The 18,338-nt window shown below is 42.0% G+C and overlaps 1 protein-coding gene across 2 annotated transcripts in view; it reads left to right on the top strand.

The window, feature by feature from the left end:
• The window catches only part of LOC111076846 (eukaryotic translation initiation factor 5B), a 35,313-nt gene extending 22,280 nt beyond the window's left edge, over positions 1 to 13,033 (top strand). The window contains exons 9-10 of one of the 2 annotated variants that reach the window (XM_022370850.2): positions 9,349 to 9,510; positions 12,564 to 13,033. In XM_022370850.2, coding sequence (XP_022226542.2) covers positions 9,349 to 9,510; positions 12,564 to 12,671 — 270 coding nt within the window. In that variant the 3' untranslated portion in view covers positions 12,672 to 13,033. The remainder of the gene's footprint in view (positions 1 to 9,348; positions 9,511 to 12,563) is intronic. The other variant, XM_022370851.2, reaches the window with a different exon arrangement.
• Positions 13,034 to 18,338: the final 5,305 nt, after the last annotated feature.

The raw sequence follows: 18,338 nt of genomic DNA on the forward strand, positions 1-18,338 counted from the left end.
CAACTCTCATCATATTGTACGTATATTCCTCTTCGTTATTTCTCTCTCTTTGTGTGCATGTGCCCTGGCATTTAGGTATAAGATTTAAATATTATTTTCTTTGGGTGTTGCGCCTCCAATTGTTAAGCCTCTTCATGGCTTATGACTTCCGTTGTCGCCTCGAAATGGGAATGCGCGGTGTTTCCCATTTTGAATGAGTGCCCCGAGTGACGTTGTGATCGTGGTCTTAGGGGTGTGGGGGGTGCTTAGGCATTGTCTATGGACGGGGCAAAAAGTAAGAAATTGAATTGAGTGCTGCCATAGATTGTATCTGTGAATTAAGAGCTTAAAGTAGACATTCCACGAACATAATCTTTAGATATTATATGTAAAAAGTGACTAATGATATATTTACCTAAATAGATCACTCAATTTATATATTCCGAAACTTATTCAATTTTAATTTAAACTCTTTAATTTTGTACAAAATTCCGTTTCTTTTATTTAGTTTTAAGCCTAAAAATTCCCGAAAATTCTACTCCAGATTATTCTCAAAGTAAAACCTATAATTCAGTAGATCTTCAGCCAAATTTTATTCAAGTAGAAAACCAGTCGTAAGCCACAAAGTATCTGTAGATGCTGCATGTAAAAATCTCTGAGGATCGCCTTCCGAATACCAACCCATAATCTCTGAAGAGTATTTATCTCTCTCTCGGCAGGCTTCACCTTCTTTGTTTCAATCCATAATATCTCTAAAGATCTTCACAGATCTCCTGTCTATTTGCTCAGGCGAGTGTCCCTCTCCCTATGCCGCACATATGACACTTTCCTCATGTGTTTGTGTCTGCGTACTACCACGTTTTGCATCGACAACTGCGTCATATAATCTTGGCTGTGGCATGAATTGAAAGCCGATTTACGGCTGTACGTGTGCCACAAAGGAACACTTTAAACAATGCCACAACAACAAGGGGCAAGCGGCAATAATAATGATGCGGATGATGATGATGATGATGGAGCGATAGAAACAGCGCTAAGAACCGGAACAAGTAATTAAATTACAAAAGATGTTGCAGCTGAAAGAGCGGCACAGCACAGAACAGAACAGCGCAGCCTGCGGAAGCGGATTGAGCAGCAGCTGGCAGTGCCCCGCAGCGCCAGAACGGAAGCAGAACGGAAGTGAATGCTTCCGCACGTAGAGAATGAATGAAAGCAAGAAGGGGAGGGAGAAGCAGCAGCAGGGGCAGTAGAGAGCGTGGAGTACTCCTGGCAGAAGTGTGCTGCAGCAGGGAGCGGGAATTGTATCCTTAAAGAGTGCATCCGGAAGTGCAGGAAGTCGAGGAAATGGCAGTGGCAGGGGCAGGGGCATTGGCATTGGCAGTGGCAGGGGGAAGTGGCATGCAACAACCCTTAAAACCCGATAAGGCAGGTGGTGCCTCCGCTTTGTACGTGCCGGAAATTCTACTTATGAATGAAATGGGATTTCTTTTTTTTATGAATGAACCGAAAACAGATGCAGCAGCAGAGACAGCGGCAGCGGCAAATTCATCTACGAGATACATTTGTATCTTATTATGATAAGCAGCAAACACAGCCAGCGGTGAGGAGAACATTTCACAATAGAGAACAGAACCATTGGAGAAAAACAAAAAAAAAAACATGTGGGCGCACTCTGCCATGACACAAATGGGATACAGTAAGTATCTCAATGGGCATGTTGTGTGTGTGTTTCGTTTGCTGCGAGTATCTATCAGATACAGATACAATAAAGAGCTTTTAATATAAAATAGAGCAAACAGACCATAACAAAATAACACACAAATGGGATGAATGGGAAAAAATAGATATAGAAAATAATACTTTTCGATAGATACATTTTACAGAGAGATGGAGAGAGAGAGAGAGAGAGATGTTGCTTATGGTGGGAGGTTGTTAAAGGTGGAACATTATTATCTTTTCTACTTTTTGGAATGTATTTAATGGGTTTTAGTATTCCATTTGCTTTCATCTCTCACGGAGCAACCCATCTGTAGTATATTATAATCATCTTTCCAGGGTACTTCTGCACTTTTAGCTAAACATTTCCACCACATAGCTGTAAGTGCCTAGCCATTTATATATGTACATATCTGCGTAAATATCCACACATAGCAAAGTATCTGACTATCTGCGTAGAGGTGTGTACTATATACTAACCGTGTATCTGTGCGCCTCGCTTTCGTTTCATTCATAAAAATGCTTATTTCCTGTTGTACCGTACCCGTACCCATACCCGTACCGTCCAGAGCTTCGTGTTTCGTCGTTGTTGTCTATGTGGTTTGTTCAGTCATAAAAATACCCTATAGATACACTCGTACTTTATAGATACAAACCCATACACACACATATAGAGAGTCGTTCAGGTAAACGATAAGATAATAAAATCCGCTTAGATACCCGCTAATATTTCTTCGCTTTTTTTTCGTTTTGCGCTGCGTCTTGTGCTCCTCCTTCTCCCTCGTGTCTCTTTTTGCCTAGCCGCTGTGGATGTACAGCTGTATCTCTTACTCTCTAGTTGTATCTGTATCTGTAGCTGTATCTGTTACTCCCTGTGTATACGGATCTATGAGTGCTTTATATATTTATTTTACTATGAAAATAAACAGCGACCAGGCAGCAGCGCCAGACCAGCACCAGCAACAGCCAACAGCAACAATGGCTCTGCGATTACAAATGGCAATTGCAATAAAAGCAGCAGCAACAACAACAAAAGAAATTAGCGTAATTAGCAAATTACTCGACGACTGTTTCTTTTTTTTTTTTTCTTTGCTTTTTTGCCCGCTCGCTTTGTTGGTCTCTCTGTGTCTTTGGCTTTTTGATATACGCTTTAACGAGGGTATTCTGAATCAGTAGTGAAGTTTGACAGATTGCAGGGGCAATCGGTTTCTATTCAGATATAATCGAAATGGAATAAGATGTGGCCATGCGATGAGATTAATTCCGTCTGGTTTGCAATCAACATATCAGTCCAAGAATTTTTCACAGATCGTTTCTGTTATTAAACGCAGTCTACATCGGACCTAATAATATTCCTTCATAGCTGTTATGAGAAGAAAAAGCATTGCAATGAAATATAGCTATGTTTTATGTGTTTCTACATATATTTTCATAATTGAATTTAAATCGGAACATCTTATCATATTTTTAAACTCTAGCGATTGCTGTTTAATATGTTTTCACACATATATGTTCAAAGATTTAATAGAATCGAAGAAGATCCAAATTGTAGTAACAAAACTCTACCCAAAGTGTATCTCAAAGCTTCGGCTCTCCCATGGATAGCTTTCTGTGTTGTGTGTGTGTGTGTTTTTTATATATATTTTGCCATTGCCTTTTGTTTTTGTATCTTGGAAATTGACGTCGTCGTTGTGGGTTTTATTTTGCTTGGTCGGTCAGTTGGTCGCCTTCGTCACATTTCAGTTTTTCTTGGGCCGGAAATGCTGAATTTGCACACAAAAATCCAACAGGGGCGGGGGGGAAATGGCATTAAAAATGTTCTTATTTTCGCCACCCCCCCTACCCACTTACCCCTTGCCATCTGCCTTTATGCTCTTCTTTTTTTGGTGTTTTTTCGCCCATTTACACGCGCACCCCAAAAAATAAATAATACTTAATTGACGTTTGTTTAATCGTGAGGAGGATGATGGGGTCTTTTGTAGACTGCTGCGATATGAAACACCTACGAGAAAAATTCTACAACTAAATGGAATGGAAGGGAATAATAAATGAAAACGGCACGACAAAATGTTTAGAGTCAAATTGTGTGCTTAGATTCGCTTATGGGCTAGGTCTTTGGGTTTTTAGTCAGATACTTTGGTGTCCGATTTATGTGAGAGAAGTATAAAATTATGAAGAGTTACCAGATACCATTGGGTTCTCTTAGGGAAGTGCAAACGACCGACTGTAAAGAATAGAGATTAGTGCCGCAGAAGGAGATGTTTGCCAGATGAATGTTTATCCCATACTCTTATCAATACTCTCTATAAATTATCTAGATCTATGTAGATCCAAAATCTTGCCAATTTCGAACACCTGTTTTTAATTAAATTTCCTCCCACTTTAGATAAACCTCTTCCTGTTGTTCTTTTTATTGGGCAGGGAAAAACAACTCTAATCACACAATCATTTGAAATGGCTTTATTGCCTCTTTACCTGACAAGAGGCGTGACAATAACTTTTGTGAACAGAATAAAAAACCAGACGAGAAGGCAACAAACATAAATATTAATAACAGCCATTAAAGACAGGCATTGAACTTGATACGCATTCAGATGATAACACGCCAGCACTACACTCATACACTCACTACTCCTCACTCGGTCATGCATACACTCACTTTTGTGACTTGCGGTGCGCATTCACTTCCGCTCGAGCAGAGTCCAGCAGAGCGCTCTGCTCTCTCTCTCGATTGCATTTTGGTGTAGCCTTCGTTTTGGGCGCTTCGCTATCGCATTTGCGGCAAGCGATTGTTTTTGCTTTCTTATCGATGACTTTGATCGGTCTCTCGCATCGCAAAACTCTCTTTCTTTCTCTCTCTCTCTTTCTCTCTCTCTCTCTCTCTCTATGTGTTTGTTTGTTTCATTCATTCAGGGCTGGGCTGGTCTGGGCTGTGTGGCGGCATAATTGATTGTTTTGCACTTGGATTAATTTGTATCAGTGGGGCCTTCAATGTTTCCCCTTCTCATTCTCATTCTCATTATTCCCCCCATATTGATACGAGTATTACTGATTAATAAACAAAGCACAGCTGTGCGCGGAGATCGCGCTGTATCGATCAAGTATTTCCGATGTCCGATAAGCGTTCAATACAATAATCAATGAAATTAAATATGCCACATTTCTCGAGTGTACTCGCCCTCGAGTTAATCATTTTCCTAATCGAATGGAAAGATTTCCCTATGTCTGGAGGAGGTCTTTAACACCTTGGCTGGCAACCAACCAACCAACCAACCAAGCAAAAAAGCAACAACACCCACATTTAAGTTTTGGTTTACTTTAATTTTAATGTTCATGACGATGATGTTTGCCCACAAACTTCCTGTGAGTGAAAGATTTTCTTTTTGGGTTTCGTTCGTTTCCAGTCTTCATCTCATCTTGGTCTGTTGGTCGCTTGGTCTCTTGGCCTCCTACGAGTGTTGATTGTGGGCGTTGTGGGCGTCACTGTGTTGCATTCACTGCTTGAGATGCTAATGAGCATGACTAGACACATGGCCTGATGCCTCGGTTGGCTGTTGGCTGTTCGCTCTTGCCTGATGCCTTCTGTTGCTGAGTTGATGATGGGCTGGGGGAAATGAGTGTCTGTCTTGCTTTGGCTTCGGTCTTGACTTGACTTGGCTCATTTGAAAGGTGTTGTTGGCATTGTTATTGCTGTTGAAAGCCTCGTCAGTGGTTTGCTGTTGCTGTTGATGTTGATGTGTTGTGTTATGCTGTGGTTACTGTTGGGCGTTGCATGACTTGAAATGAGCTGGAATTTTGTTCAGGTCGCTGGAGGTGCTGAAAGCAGTTAGGGACGGGCGAAATGTATACAAAATATGGCAAGAATAATCTTTGAATATTCCAGTTTATTAAGTTACTTGTATTTTGAGACCCCTTTGCAACACTACTAGCAACTTAAATTACTGTACAGCACTGGTTTAATGGTGTGATTCATTTTTTTTTTTTCTTTTCAAATATATTTTCAACCAAATTTTCTGGTTTATTTATATATTGTATATATATATTCTTCCAACACTTGCAGCATCAACAAAAGCTTTCCAACCCTGGCCATAAGTAACAAGATTATCATTCTCTTCATCCCTGCTGCACAATATCTTGACTGTCTCTCTCTCTCCCACTCTTCTTCTGCTTCTCCAAAACCCCATCCATCTGTCGTTTCCTCCTCTTTAATGTTTGTGGGCAGCAGCAGCAGCAGCCTCTGTGGCTCTCTAGCAATGAGTGGGGGGTTATCTGCTGCTCTAGGCTCCGATCGTGATAATGTGCATAATAATGATGTACCTCAAATGTGGGGGCTCCCTACATCACTCTCTCTGTCTTTCTCGCTGGCTAAACACTCGAATCAGCGGCAAGTTCTTCCCGCTGGCGGCTCTCTCTCTCTCTCCCTCTCGAAAACCATGACGTAGGCATGTTTGCTATGGCATGCCTCCAAACCGTTAAGAATCCAAAGACTGGAAGCCCAAAAGATTGAAAGAAATTGATGTTGTTGTTGATGGAGAGCCTACGGCTACTGTTTTTTTTTTTATTATTATTTTTGAAGGAGGTCCCATTGAAGCAGACGGAGGCGGGACCATGGATGCAGCAGCATTTACTGATGACGTTGTCAAAGTTGTACATACATACATTTCTGGGTTAATTATCTCATTTAATTTAGTATTTCCTGCGAGAGAATTGTGTCACCAAAACTGAGGTTTTTCTCTCTGCAGATAAAATAACATATTTAGTTGTGGCGCTATCAAACATTTCACTAACACAACAACACTAAAAACAAACCCAATAGTTTTTGTTTTTTCAACAGTTTACCGATTTGATTTCTGTTGTTTTTGTTTTGTTGCTGCTAATGTTTTCGGTTCATTCATGGCGCTGTTTTTTTTTTTTTTTTATTTTTCAAAAATAGACGACATCCGGTCTGCATGAAAAATATAAATCATATTTTTAGATAAACGCCAATACACAGCCACCGTCAGACGGTCGTCTGTGCAGCGGCTCTGTCGGCCAGAAAAAATATAAACGAAAAAAAAAAACCAAAAAAACTAAATGTAAAATGTTGTTTTCATAGTCAACTTGTTGTTTGGGTTTTATGGTGGGAGCCTCACGAGACGACCGACCCAAGCGATTCCCGCCCCAGTATCGTCATCGAATTTTTTGTTTCGTTTCGATGCCCCCAAATCTTGTCTAAAAAGCATGTAGAGAGGAATATTACTCGTATATTAAATGGGGATATTAGCTATAGAAAATCAATTGAAAGTTGCACCAGACAATTCGATACAGGAATTAGATCAGATATAATAAACGGCCCTTTTCTACTATATATCCTCTCCATCCTTTTATATATAAATGATTTCTCTTTGGGAAACGAGAATGTCTGCCAAAATGCATTTTATTTCATTCATGAATAAATGAATGAATGATTCATATTTTTGTAGGCCACTTGCATCAACAAAGCCATCAATTTTATTCTCTCATCATATAGTACAAAATTAGTGCTCTCCAGATCCTTCATACAGCCTGCTCAACCCCCTATCTCCGGGTGTCTGTCTTCTCCTCCTCCTTCTTTCTCCTACTCCTCCCTACTGTTCCATCATTTATATCATAAATATCGCCAGCCCTCCCCCCACTGGCGTAATATGATTTCGTTGCTCTCATAAAAGACTAAAATTGCCAGAGCTACTCGCACAGCACAGCACAGCACAGCAGCAACAGCAGCGCAATGTTGAAAGAAAAAATTGTGTGGAAATGGAAATAAATTAACACATTTAATGAAAATTTTTGTCGAAGAACATTCGAAAGGAGAAGGAGACGGAGAAAGCAGGAGAGGCAGCGGCCAGCAGCCAACAGGCAGCCGCAACAGCAGCAGGCAGTCGTTGTCGAAAGAGGAAGACGGTCGTCGAACGGGGCGTATGAGTAATCAACGACAGGAAATGGTGACAAATGCGCCCCCACCCTATGCCTATGCCCCCCTACCCACCTTCTCTCTCTCCCTCTCTCTACACTCTCCATTCTGTGTGTGTGTAAATGTGTTGTAGCTATTTGCACCGATAGCAACAAGCCAAAAAAAAAAAACATATAATATTAAGAAGGGAAAACTAGTTTTGGGGTAGCCGAATCTTTTGATACCCTAGAAGATGGATGATTTCTATGGCAGCTGTGCGAAATATAAAAACTTATAGACCAACAAAGAAAATATGAACAAAATTAAAGAAGTTCAAGCGTACATACACACATTAGTACATAAGTATGTGGATGTATGTATATTGTATCGACTCATAGAACTCTAATTTTCAACGTTTGCCGAAGTTTTTTTTTTTTTTTCGAGCGACTTTTTCTCTGTAAGCTTTAATCGGATCTTTGCCTTGTATCCGGGAGGTCTCTGAAGTGGTCCAAGGTATTATTATTCTTAGATATATACGACTATATCTACTCTGCATAGTTTATTCCTTTCCTGCCTTCACAAACACCTGCTCAAAACCCATCATACCCTCACTCTCGTTAAGGGCATCAAAATTTCAATAATTTATTTGGTTTGAATGAAATACGAACGCGGCAATGCTGCTGGCAGCAACAGCGACGTGGCCGCCATTGGGGCGCCCACAGGAAACGCTCAGGCGGCAGCGGCGTTGGCAACAGTTTCCTGTGCGGCGGCAGCTCTTGTTGTTGTTGTTGTTGCTAGTGTTGTTGGTGTTGGTGTTGCTGTTGAGTGCAAACGGGTTACGACAACAAACATGTTACAATTTGGTTCAATGACTTTGTTAGGCCAGCGAGATAGGAGCGCTTCCCCCCGTATGCACAGAGAGAAACTAGGGAGTGTGGACCCAAGGACCAGAAGATGAATGAAATTTATATTTTAGTATTTTAATATTTCGGTGGAGAACTAATTTAAATACTTGGAGAAAATATGAAAAATGTAAAAGTAGAAACACCTTTAAACAAAGTACAACTATTTTGTATTTCTGCGTGAAATCATTAGTCAATCATAATGATCCTTGGCAGATCGATAGATTAAAGTAGTAAATGTAAAGTCTACCACATATGGCGGCTCTAACCTATTGCTATAGCTACTTCAGGTTTTATTCTGTAATAATAATACGATCCTAATGATGAATGGGCCTTCCATAGTGCCTACAAAGCGATGAGCGCTCATCGAAAATCATAATTTTCTGCCAGTGCACAAATGGAGACGGTTCTTGGGTGCTATCTACAACCCCACCCCAGTGCCAGTGCAGAGAACTATCCCACCCACAACTGGGCATGGGATGGGTATGGGTTGTGGGTGTGTGTTTATCAGTTATGGTATTGAGGAAGTGACTGCCTGGCCGGCCACACATGAAACTTGGGCCAGATCTGGCTGATAAGACACTCCCCCACTCCCCCAGTGCCCCATACCCCCAACCAAGCCCTATTCCACTTTGTTTTTTTTTTTTTGGCAAATGCTTAACGTGGAGTTATTTAATGGCTGGAAGGGCATACCAAATGAGTTGGCGAACGCGACTTATCAGCGATTCAATGAACGACATGCGGAAGTTGCGCCCCAGCCTTCAGGCCCCTCCTTCATTTAGCAAAAAAAAAAAACACTTTCACAATTTCTCTTTCTCTCTCTCTCTCTCTGTTTTGTTGCAGTTTGTGGACATTGGAATTGTGACGTCCATTGAATCGAATCACAAGAACATCGATTCGGCACGAAAGGGTCAAGAGATCTGCATCAAGATCGAGCCCATACCCGGTGAATCGCCCAAGATGTTTGGCCGACACTTTGAGGCCGAGGACATGCTCGTGAGCAAGGTAAGTCAATCAGCTAGCTCTAAAGCGAGAAACGTAGTGCCACTTGAGGATCTGACGGATCTCTTGTTCTGCGCAGCGATCTGAACTCCTAATTTTTTTTAATTTCGATTGAACGAACATTCAGGAGCGGAAAAGTCTACTTAGAACTTGAGATACGATTGGAGTGCAGTTGCCGGGAAGTTGCCCCAATATCACTTGAGAGATTTGCATGGCACGTGAAAGATAGTGGGGAGGTTTTTTAATCGATCGATGAATGGAATGATACAAGTATTACTTAGCAGTGGAAATTTATTTGATGGCTCCACAACAACTTTTACAACTAATTTTTGTGGGGTACAGAGATCGGTTTATTCACTCATAATTGATTAGTTTATTCGATTTTCATTCAAAGTTCGAGTATATGCAATCTGCGAGTGTAAGTTGTTTTTCGTTGAGCAATTAAAGAGCCACTAGAACAGAAGCTAGAACAGAATAGCTCCGCAAATACACCGCTAATGTCAACTGTCAACTGCTAAACCATTTCAACTTTCGAACTAATACACCAATCAAATCGAATCAGCAAACAATGTTTAACCTTTACAATGAGAGCGGGTTAGTTGCCGTCAGCAAAACCCATTATTATGTGCCTTGTCGTGCCATCACTTAAGTTCTCTCTCCCCCGCACCCCACACTCACCGAAAGGCAATCAGATCGGGGAAGTGCCAAAGTTGTCAGCGGCCAGGTGCACATTATACCCAGGCGCCTGGGCTAGGCCCCACCATCGGCGGGCACTTAAACTTTGGCGCCTTATCAAATTACATGGCCAAGTTGTGTTAAGTGGCAGCAACAGCCAAAGCAGTGGCACTGCCAGTGCCAAGAGGCGCCGGTATAGGTAGATAATAGAAGGTGGGCTGCAGCTATGAAGACTTAACTGTGCGAGTGCGGGTGGGGGTGGGCTTAAGTGGTGCCCAGGTCTTTGTAGAACTTCCTTTCATTCCAATCATTTGATTAGCAATTACTTACGCAGTACCACCGACTACTGGCAGGACTGACGTCAGTGAAATGTGAATCGATGGCAAAACTTAATTTTCAAATCCATCTGCTCTTATCAGTGACGTCAGTGTGAAGAAAGAAAACCTCTCTCTCTCTCTCTCTCGTTCGCCTCCTCTACTAATTGTTCATTGAATTTCGCTTTCATTTTGATTCAATTAATGTTTGATGCTGCTGCTGCTGCGTAGATATTTTTAGGCATCGGCCAAATTGAATAATAAAGCTGGGAGAGGCACATGAAAAGCTATTAAGGGGGTGGCAAAGCCTCGATTTTGCCGTCTCTATTTATAGACTTCAATGTCCACCAGATTTAACGGGCTAGTGGAGGGGGGCGGTGGTGTCCCCCAGCCATGAACGGGTATTATGTCATGGCTGACCTGATGATACATATCTACATACTTATGTGGCCACCCTTTGACCCGGTCTCTGATGCACTGACGTCACGTTTCACCTTCTACGGGAATGCACTTGCAATGACACCGGGACGGCAGCGGCGGCGGCGGCGGCAACGGCAGCCGCGTTCATTGACATCTCTCAGTCGCAGTCGCTGGCATTGCTGTTAACCCAGTTTCTCTCTCTCTCTCTTTCTCTCTCTCGACCTAGTTATGCGTTGTCGGGTTCTCGTTGCATGGCTTTTTTTTCGGGCTTTAATTTGCTCTTTTTATCCACTCAATGAGATGGCGATGACGCATTTGTCGACCCAAAAATAGAGTATAAAACCCCACCAGCACCAGCACCACCACCACCACACAACCATGTCCCATCTCCCATCACAGAATGTCAGTCAATGTGAGGTCAACTATTGTTGCAGCCTTGTGGGGGTATTAATTTAAAAATTGGGCAAGGCCTTTTGTTCTAGGAAAGCTTAAAATAGCTAAAAATAGATACAATTAGTGGTGGATAATTGGATTGGTGTCGTAACTGATGGGGTTTCCAGGAAAGGTAATGAAATGCAAATTGCAAAACGAACTGCAGGCTGCAGGCATAAAATGGAATTAAAGCTTGGGAATTACTGATAGATTAAGGGGAATCGATTGCAGAGGTTTTCCTTTATTCATACCATAAATATCGACTGATAGTATAGCCTCAGCTTTTTGTATTTTAAGAACCGCTGGCATATCCTTCAACTCTTGCCAGCTGCAAACAAAAGATACTTCTTTCGTATGCACAAGCCATAAACGGAGGGACAGATACAGACACAGACGCAGACACAGACTCTTCCTTGAGTTTCTCCACTTATCGTTTAGAGAAATCTTTTTTTGCGAAACCCTAGGCCATAAATATATACATATAATCAAAAGCATTGATCGGAGGGGCCTTAATTAATATGCGATACGCCAAAAAAATGAATATAAAAATAAAAACAGACAACAATAAAAAATCCAATAATTAAACGGCAAGAATAAATGCAGGAGACACAGAGCATGGGCCTTTATCAAGGGCCTGTAATCAGCACGAAAGTAAAAACTATGCATAAAGTCTCGGGGAGTAGTCGTAGTCTTTCCTCCATAAACGTGAACACACATTAAAAATATAAAACGCATTAAAAAGCAGCGCCATAAAAAATGGCGACACTAAAAAAGCTTCGTTCGATAAAACGTTGTTGCTGGGGGAAGAGGGCACTAAAAAATAAAGCTGAATCGAACAAAAAAAAATATTGTTTAAAAATGAATTTTAATTGTTATGCGCCATATGTCGGGGGAGAGAGAGCCCGCCCCTGGAGACCCGACCCCCGTCCGACACGTGCCGCCCCGTTGCTTGATTGATGGAGCAGGCCGCCCCGTCTGTCTGCTCGTCCGCATCCTGGCAGTAGGCCCCCCACTCGATGGCTCGATCTCTCTCTCTCTGTGTGTATGACAATTGGCACGTTCCAATTATAAATTCATTTTCGGAAATTATATTGATGAAATGATTTATGTGTAGCGCAGTGTGCCATTAATATGAATTTTATATACATACATATGTAGATACATATACGTAAGTGATGGATTTCCATTTGATTTTTGCTTTTTTTTCCATTGCAGATCTCCCGCCAGAGCATCGATGCCTGCAAGGACTACTTCCGCGATGACCTGATCAAGGCCGATTGGGCCTTGATGGTGGAACTGAAAAAGCTCTTTGAGATTTTATAAATATGTAAATGTAAATCAAATATTTGCCAAAATTACTAGCAACAAAACATAACGTACAACAAGAGAGAAGATTGCGATATACTATTACTATTACTATTCAAAAAAAACAAATTACAGACTGTGCGCTTGTGGTGTGTCCTCCAGAGTATCCTCTTTTTAGCTTAGGTTTTTTTTCCCTCCCCTTTTTTTTATATAATTTACAGCAGGTAGTCCCTCCTTCAACACGGTCGTTGTCGTGGTCGTCGCTTATAAGTTGTGTTAATGGTTTTAAATCAAATTTTTTTGTGAAACGCTTTTTACAACAGAAAAATTACATATTTTGCCAGCGATTTTTTTGTTAAAGCCTCTTAGAAATAAAAGCATATTAAAAAAAATACGTTGTACTCGAAAAACTTAAGCAACAACAACAAAAAAAAAACATGAATGTTAACTGTGTCACTGGTGACGTCACGGCGTGTGGGAACGCATGACGTGTGGGGCGGGGTCCGGTCCTGGGTTTGGGGTGTAGCCTCCATTTAGGGTATTGACCCACTTGGCATGCGCAAAGAACTGCAATAGCAGCAGCAGCACCAGCAGCCGCTGCTGCCCTTTTTCATTCATAGCCACGCCACCGCAGTGGGTTTGTGCCACAGCCTCTTCCTCTGATGATGCTGCTGGCCCTGCCGCTGCTACTTCTGGGGCTGTGTCATTGAACGCGACAAGGATGCCGATGAATGGGGGAGCCTGACGCCGTCGTCGTTGCCGTCCGTCACGACCGCCTGGCAACGAACTGCGACTGCTGCTGCTGGTGCTGGTGCAGCCAAAAAACTAGGTCAGACCCAAAGTTCGTTCAACCTGCGCCTGGGAAGGACGATTGTGTCGCAGCATCAGCATCGGTATGTAAAAAGTTATGCGCCACATTCAGCATACAGGCATACAGACAGAGCCGAGCCATGTCCCAGAGCCGTTTTTGTGAATGACGCAAATGCTGCCTGCAAGAGTCCTTCAAATGTGCTGCTGCGTTGTCCTGAATGAGCTCAAGTGTGCCCGGGTCCGGGTATTTGTCCTCGAGGTAATGTTTTGTGAAGTGCAACCATTAAATAGGATGCTTGAACATGGATATTCCAAGAAAAAAAACAATTGAAGTTGGCTGGCTGGCGGGCAGGGCTGCAGACACACCTTCATGATCGTGACAGTTATCGATTGGCACGAAACAACATATCGATGCGTAAAAATAACATTTACCGATCAGTTTGAAAGGATTAAGCTATATGATCCATTCAATTGTATTCGGAATTATACAACAACAAAGGTAGCAAGACAGCAGACAAGATCCTGAGATCTGCCAACTATCGACTGCACACTTGCAGCATATCGATAAGTGAAAAGAATGCTGAAAGGTAAGTTAATCAAGATTATTTTAACTGGATATTAAAACAACAAATAAACCACTATAACAGCCATCAAATTTAACTGATTAGCAAGACTACTTCACATAAACTTTACACCAGCAGCTTATCGATATCTCTCCATATGTGACTCTCCAGCCCTGCCACGTTGACGCTCAGCAATGATCGGAATGCAATTGGAAAAAGTGCAATAAAAGTCAAAGTGCGTAATAACAAGTGCAGTAATATGATATTGGGCAATAAATTCAACACTTATTATACGTATATTTCCATGTGATGTGTTTTAGTATCGTATTACGTTGATTTTGGCACGTAGCAGGTGCCTGTGCGCGAGTGTTTGTGTCGGTGTGAGGGTTAGATGCGCGCCAAGAATTTGATAGAAGGAGCATTTTTCTTTTGGCCAAATTTAATGTGTGTGTGTTCTTTTCATTGAGTAAGATATATGTACGCAGGGATGTACATCGTTGGCTACGTGTCTGCATGTTCATTCATTGATTTTCTTGGCCAAGATTGCCTTGGAGCAAACGCACACCTACAAAACACTGGCTGCTTCTGCTGCTGGTGCTGGTGGCCCTCTCTGCATTTGCGAGTGTGTGCGTGTAGTTGATTCAAAAATGACTTTTTCACCCCGCGACCCTTGTCCAAGTTATGGGCTGGCAAAAAAAGAAACCCCAAACCGTTATAAATGCCGTCACAAAATGTATGAGAGAGAGCGCGCGCGGGAAATAGACACAAGATAGTGTGTGTGTGGAGAGCGAGGTTCCACGTTGATTTTCATTCACAAGGCGAAAACCATCAAAATAGCGTCCACAAAGGGCTCTGTGTGTGGAACTAGGGCAACAGGCGCTGCGGCTGTGGTAGGTAAGTTCTCGTCTCGTCCCACAACGATGCTGCTGACTGCTACCTCCCATTGTATATTGTGTATTGTGTGGGCGGCATTGGTTCATTGAGAAAAACGAAGCGAATGGTGGTGGGTTGGGTTGAGGTTTGGGTTTGGCTGAAGGAGGTGGATGTGGATGTGGAGGACAACTCAATCCATGGCCACTTGAGCGTGCCAGCTTAAATGCTTAGCAGGCATTGCCCATCCATCACACCCCCCTTTTCTACGTCCCTGGGCAGCAATTTCTCTCTCTCTCTCTTTATTTCTGTGTGTGTGCAAGGAATATGGAAAGGAGAAATAAAAGTCAAATGGAAATTTACAAATTTCATTCACAACAATTACAAATTGAAAAATAATTTGTTTATATCCTAAAAAATTGGGCTTGTATTTTGATTTTGTTTTAGCTCTTGATTTTTGTATGTTTAGTATGCAAAATTAATTTTTGAAAATTTAAACTAAATTTATTCAAATTGGGCAGAAATTGATCAATTTTCTTTAGAGGAACACAAAATGATTAAAATTGTATTCAAACTTTGTTTTTTTTCTCTCCAAAACCCACCTTTTGTGCGGAAATCCCACTACAAAGTGCTTACAGTGCTTCCCATTGCAATCAATTACGCCGTCAAGCGGAAACGGCATTGGGAACGGATCTGCTGTAAGGCTAGAAATCCAAAATTCGAAATAAAAAGGAACATCCGTTCTTCGAATGTTTTCCAAATAAATAGCAAGTGATTTTTTTTTTGTTTGTATGTTTTTGCACGTGCGTGCGTGTGTTTGTTCTTGTTTGCTGTCGAAAATTGCCCCCGAGTTCATGTTTATGCGATTCACCTCGATGCCACCACCAACACATTACCTCTCTGCCACACAGCCACTGTGCCACTGCTGCCACAGCGATTATCTAGGACACTTGTGACGTCAGACACTCGAAAATTTATTGCAGCAGCAAGAAAAGCCTCAACTTTGATACATCTTTCGTTTGCTTCTTTTTTTTTTCATTGAGCGAAGCATTCAATGAAATTTCATTTATTTTTATTTCTCTTTTTCGTACGTATTTTTATACGTTTTTCGTATATATTTATATTGCATGTGTGTGCTGTTTTCGTACGTACGATATATGTTTGGTGTCTTTATTGAATGGCAGACCATTTTTTTGAGGCTACGATGCGATCAACTGATTCAACATTTTGTTTGGCATTTCAATTTTTGTGTGGCACAACAATGGATAAGATGGATGGATGGAGTGAACCTTTGGCATTCCATTTGGGAATACACTCAAAGCTTTGGATGAGATATGGTTCTAGTGGCTTTGCTGGTAGTCTTTGGTTCTTTATGGGGAATATTTCAACTGTCGGAAGGGGACTCCTTGTAGGGGCTTTCAGAGGGAACTACAAACATCCACAAAGAGGGAGAGAGAGCCTAATGCCTAATTAAATATCTTTTGATGCTAAGAATTATATATATATATTTTTTTTTTTGCTGCTTTTCAGGTAGTGTTTTCCCAGGATAAGGTAAGTTTTGCATGAACTAAATCCAAGGCAATATTTGGAATGGGCTCTAATCAGCCTTACAATTTTTCGGGATTTCTTGGGCGTTCCTTTATTTTAGAGTTACCCGGTAGAGGACACACACTAACTCTAATATTACTTACATTTTGTTTTCCATCATTACCAGTACTAATATTCAGTTACCATTATTAATATGCCTCACAATCCCATTCAAATATACTCTTAAAATCACCTTTACATTAATTTTCTCCTCCATTTAGTTATCCACCAACAAAAGTCACTCCCTTCCTTAAAGACTTAATATTTGTATTCTTGCTTTGTTATTTCTTATATATACATACATATATACATATATCTTTATCTGGATACCTCTTTCCATATGGCGTTGCCTCGTAGTGAAGTGGCATGCCAAATTTGGTGCCGCATTTGCTTGACCGGATGTCGTTTCGGGCATCGAATATTGAAATCTTTATTGTTTTTCTTCTTAATTAATTAATGGGGCTGGGGCAGGGGCAGTAAATGAAATGAAATGACTGTTTGAATTTAATTGGGAGCGGGAGGCGCAACAATCTTCTGCCATCCCATAATCGAATCATTCGATTGCACAGCTGCTGTGCTGCGCTGTGTGGCGGCAACTCTGGCCATCAGCTGGGCGACCTTGCAACCCCCAGTGGCAGTCAATGTCGAGGTTACGCCTACCCGAAGGATGTTGCCAGGGCGACGCTGAGGCAAGGACATTCGAGGCAGCGCCATTGGGCAGGAAATGCAGACAGCAGTGCCATAGAGTGGCGGGGGGGCATGGGGGTGTGGCATGTGGGCGGCAGTGCATTCAAAATGGCCGTCAAATGTATGGGAGCATGACCTTGAAAGCAGTTGCCCCATTGGCTGCTGCAGCACGGGGGGTGGTGGGGAAGTGTCAGTAGCAAAATCAGTGGCAGGCAGAGATCCCCGTGGCAGCAACAGGACCACGACGGAACAGGAGCAGCAGTCTCCGGATTAGTCCGAAGTTCCGCTGCCTGCCGCTGTTGCCACACGAACGGCGGAGTCGCAGTGCCCACGCAGCGTGCAACACGAACAGCTCTTCGGGTCCTGTCCTTTCCTGTCGTGTGCCGCAACGAGTGGGGCCTCGTGTGGCGTCCGAAGGAGCTTCTGCTGGCTGCTGGCTGCTGCTGCTGCTGCAGCTACGATGCAAGAGTCGTGCATTGGTGCCTCAGTCATTGGACAAGCGTCAGGCTGCATTCAACGTGGCATCTCCTTGCAACTGCAAAAATCAAAGATAATACTTTTGGAACAGCCAGTCAGTCATCAGATATATAGTATATAAAGTGTCTCAACAAGAGAGAGAACAAGAAACGCGAAACAGGAACCAAAAATTAAAGGATTCACCCCTGCGTATGGGTAATCCCTAGGAAGTGCACCTCCAAAAGTGTTTTAAACCCCCTCCCCCCCAACCACAAAAAAAACGTATTTAAATATCAATTAAAACAATTAAATTGTATCGCTTTATTATTCAATATATTAAAAACTTGTGAAAATATCGTATAAATCCAATTGGATTAATCAATTAATCGAAGTCAAGTTAATCAAAAAGGCGCTTCAAAAGTACAGTTGCCGCAAAAAACAAACCACAAACAAAAACAACTCTCTCTCGAATCGAATCGAATCGAATGCCAGCCCAAGCATAAAAATCCGAATCGAAACTCAAAACCAACTCAAACCAAAAAGTAAACGCAAGCAGCAAAAGTACAGAAGAACTACAATTGCCAATCAAATTATACTCGTATATCAAATCAAACAACAACAAAAAAAAAGGAAGGAAAACCGAAAGCGGGAACTATCCGCCAGAACTTTCAAGCATCTATCCATCTATCAATCGAATCGTTTACGACGAACC

This window comes from Drosophila obscura, unplaced genomic scaffold (assembly GCF_018151105.1).
Source record: "Drosophila obscura isolate BZ-5 IFL unplaced genomic scaffold, ASM1815110v1 contig_1, whole genome shotgun sequence".
In the NCBI taxonomy this organism is placed as follows: Eukaryota; Metazoa; Arthropoda; class Insecta; order Diptera; family Drosophilidae; genus Drosophila; species Drosophila obscura.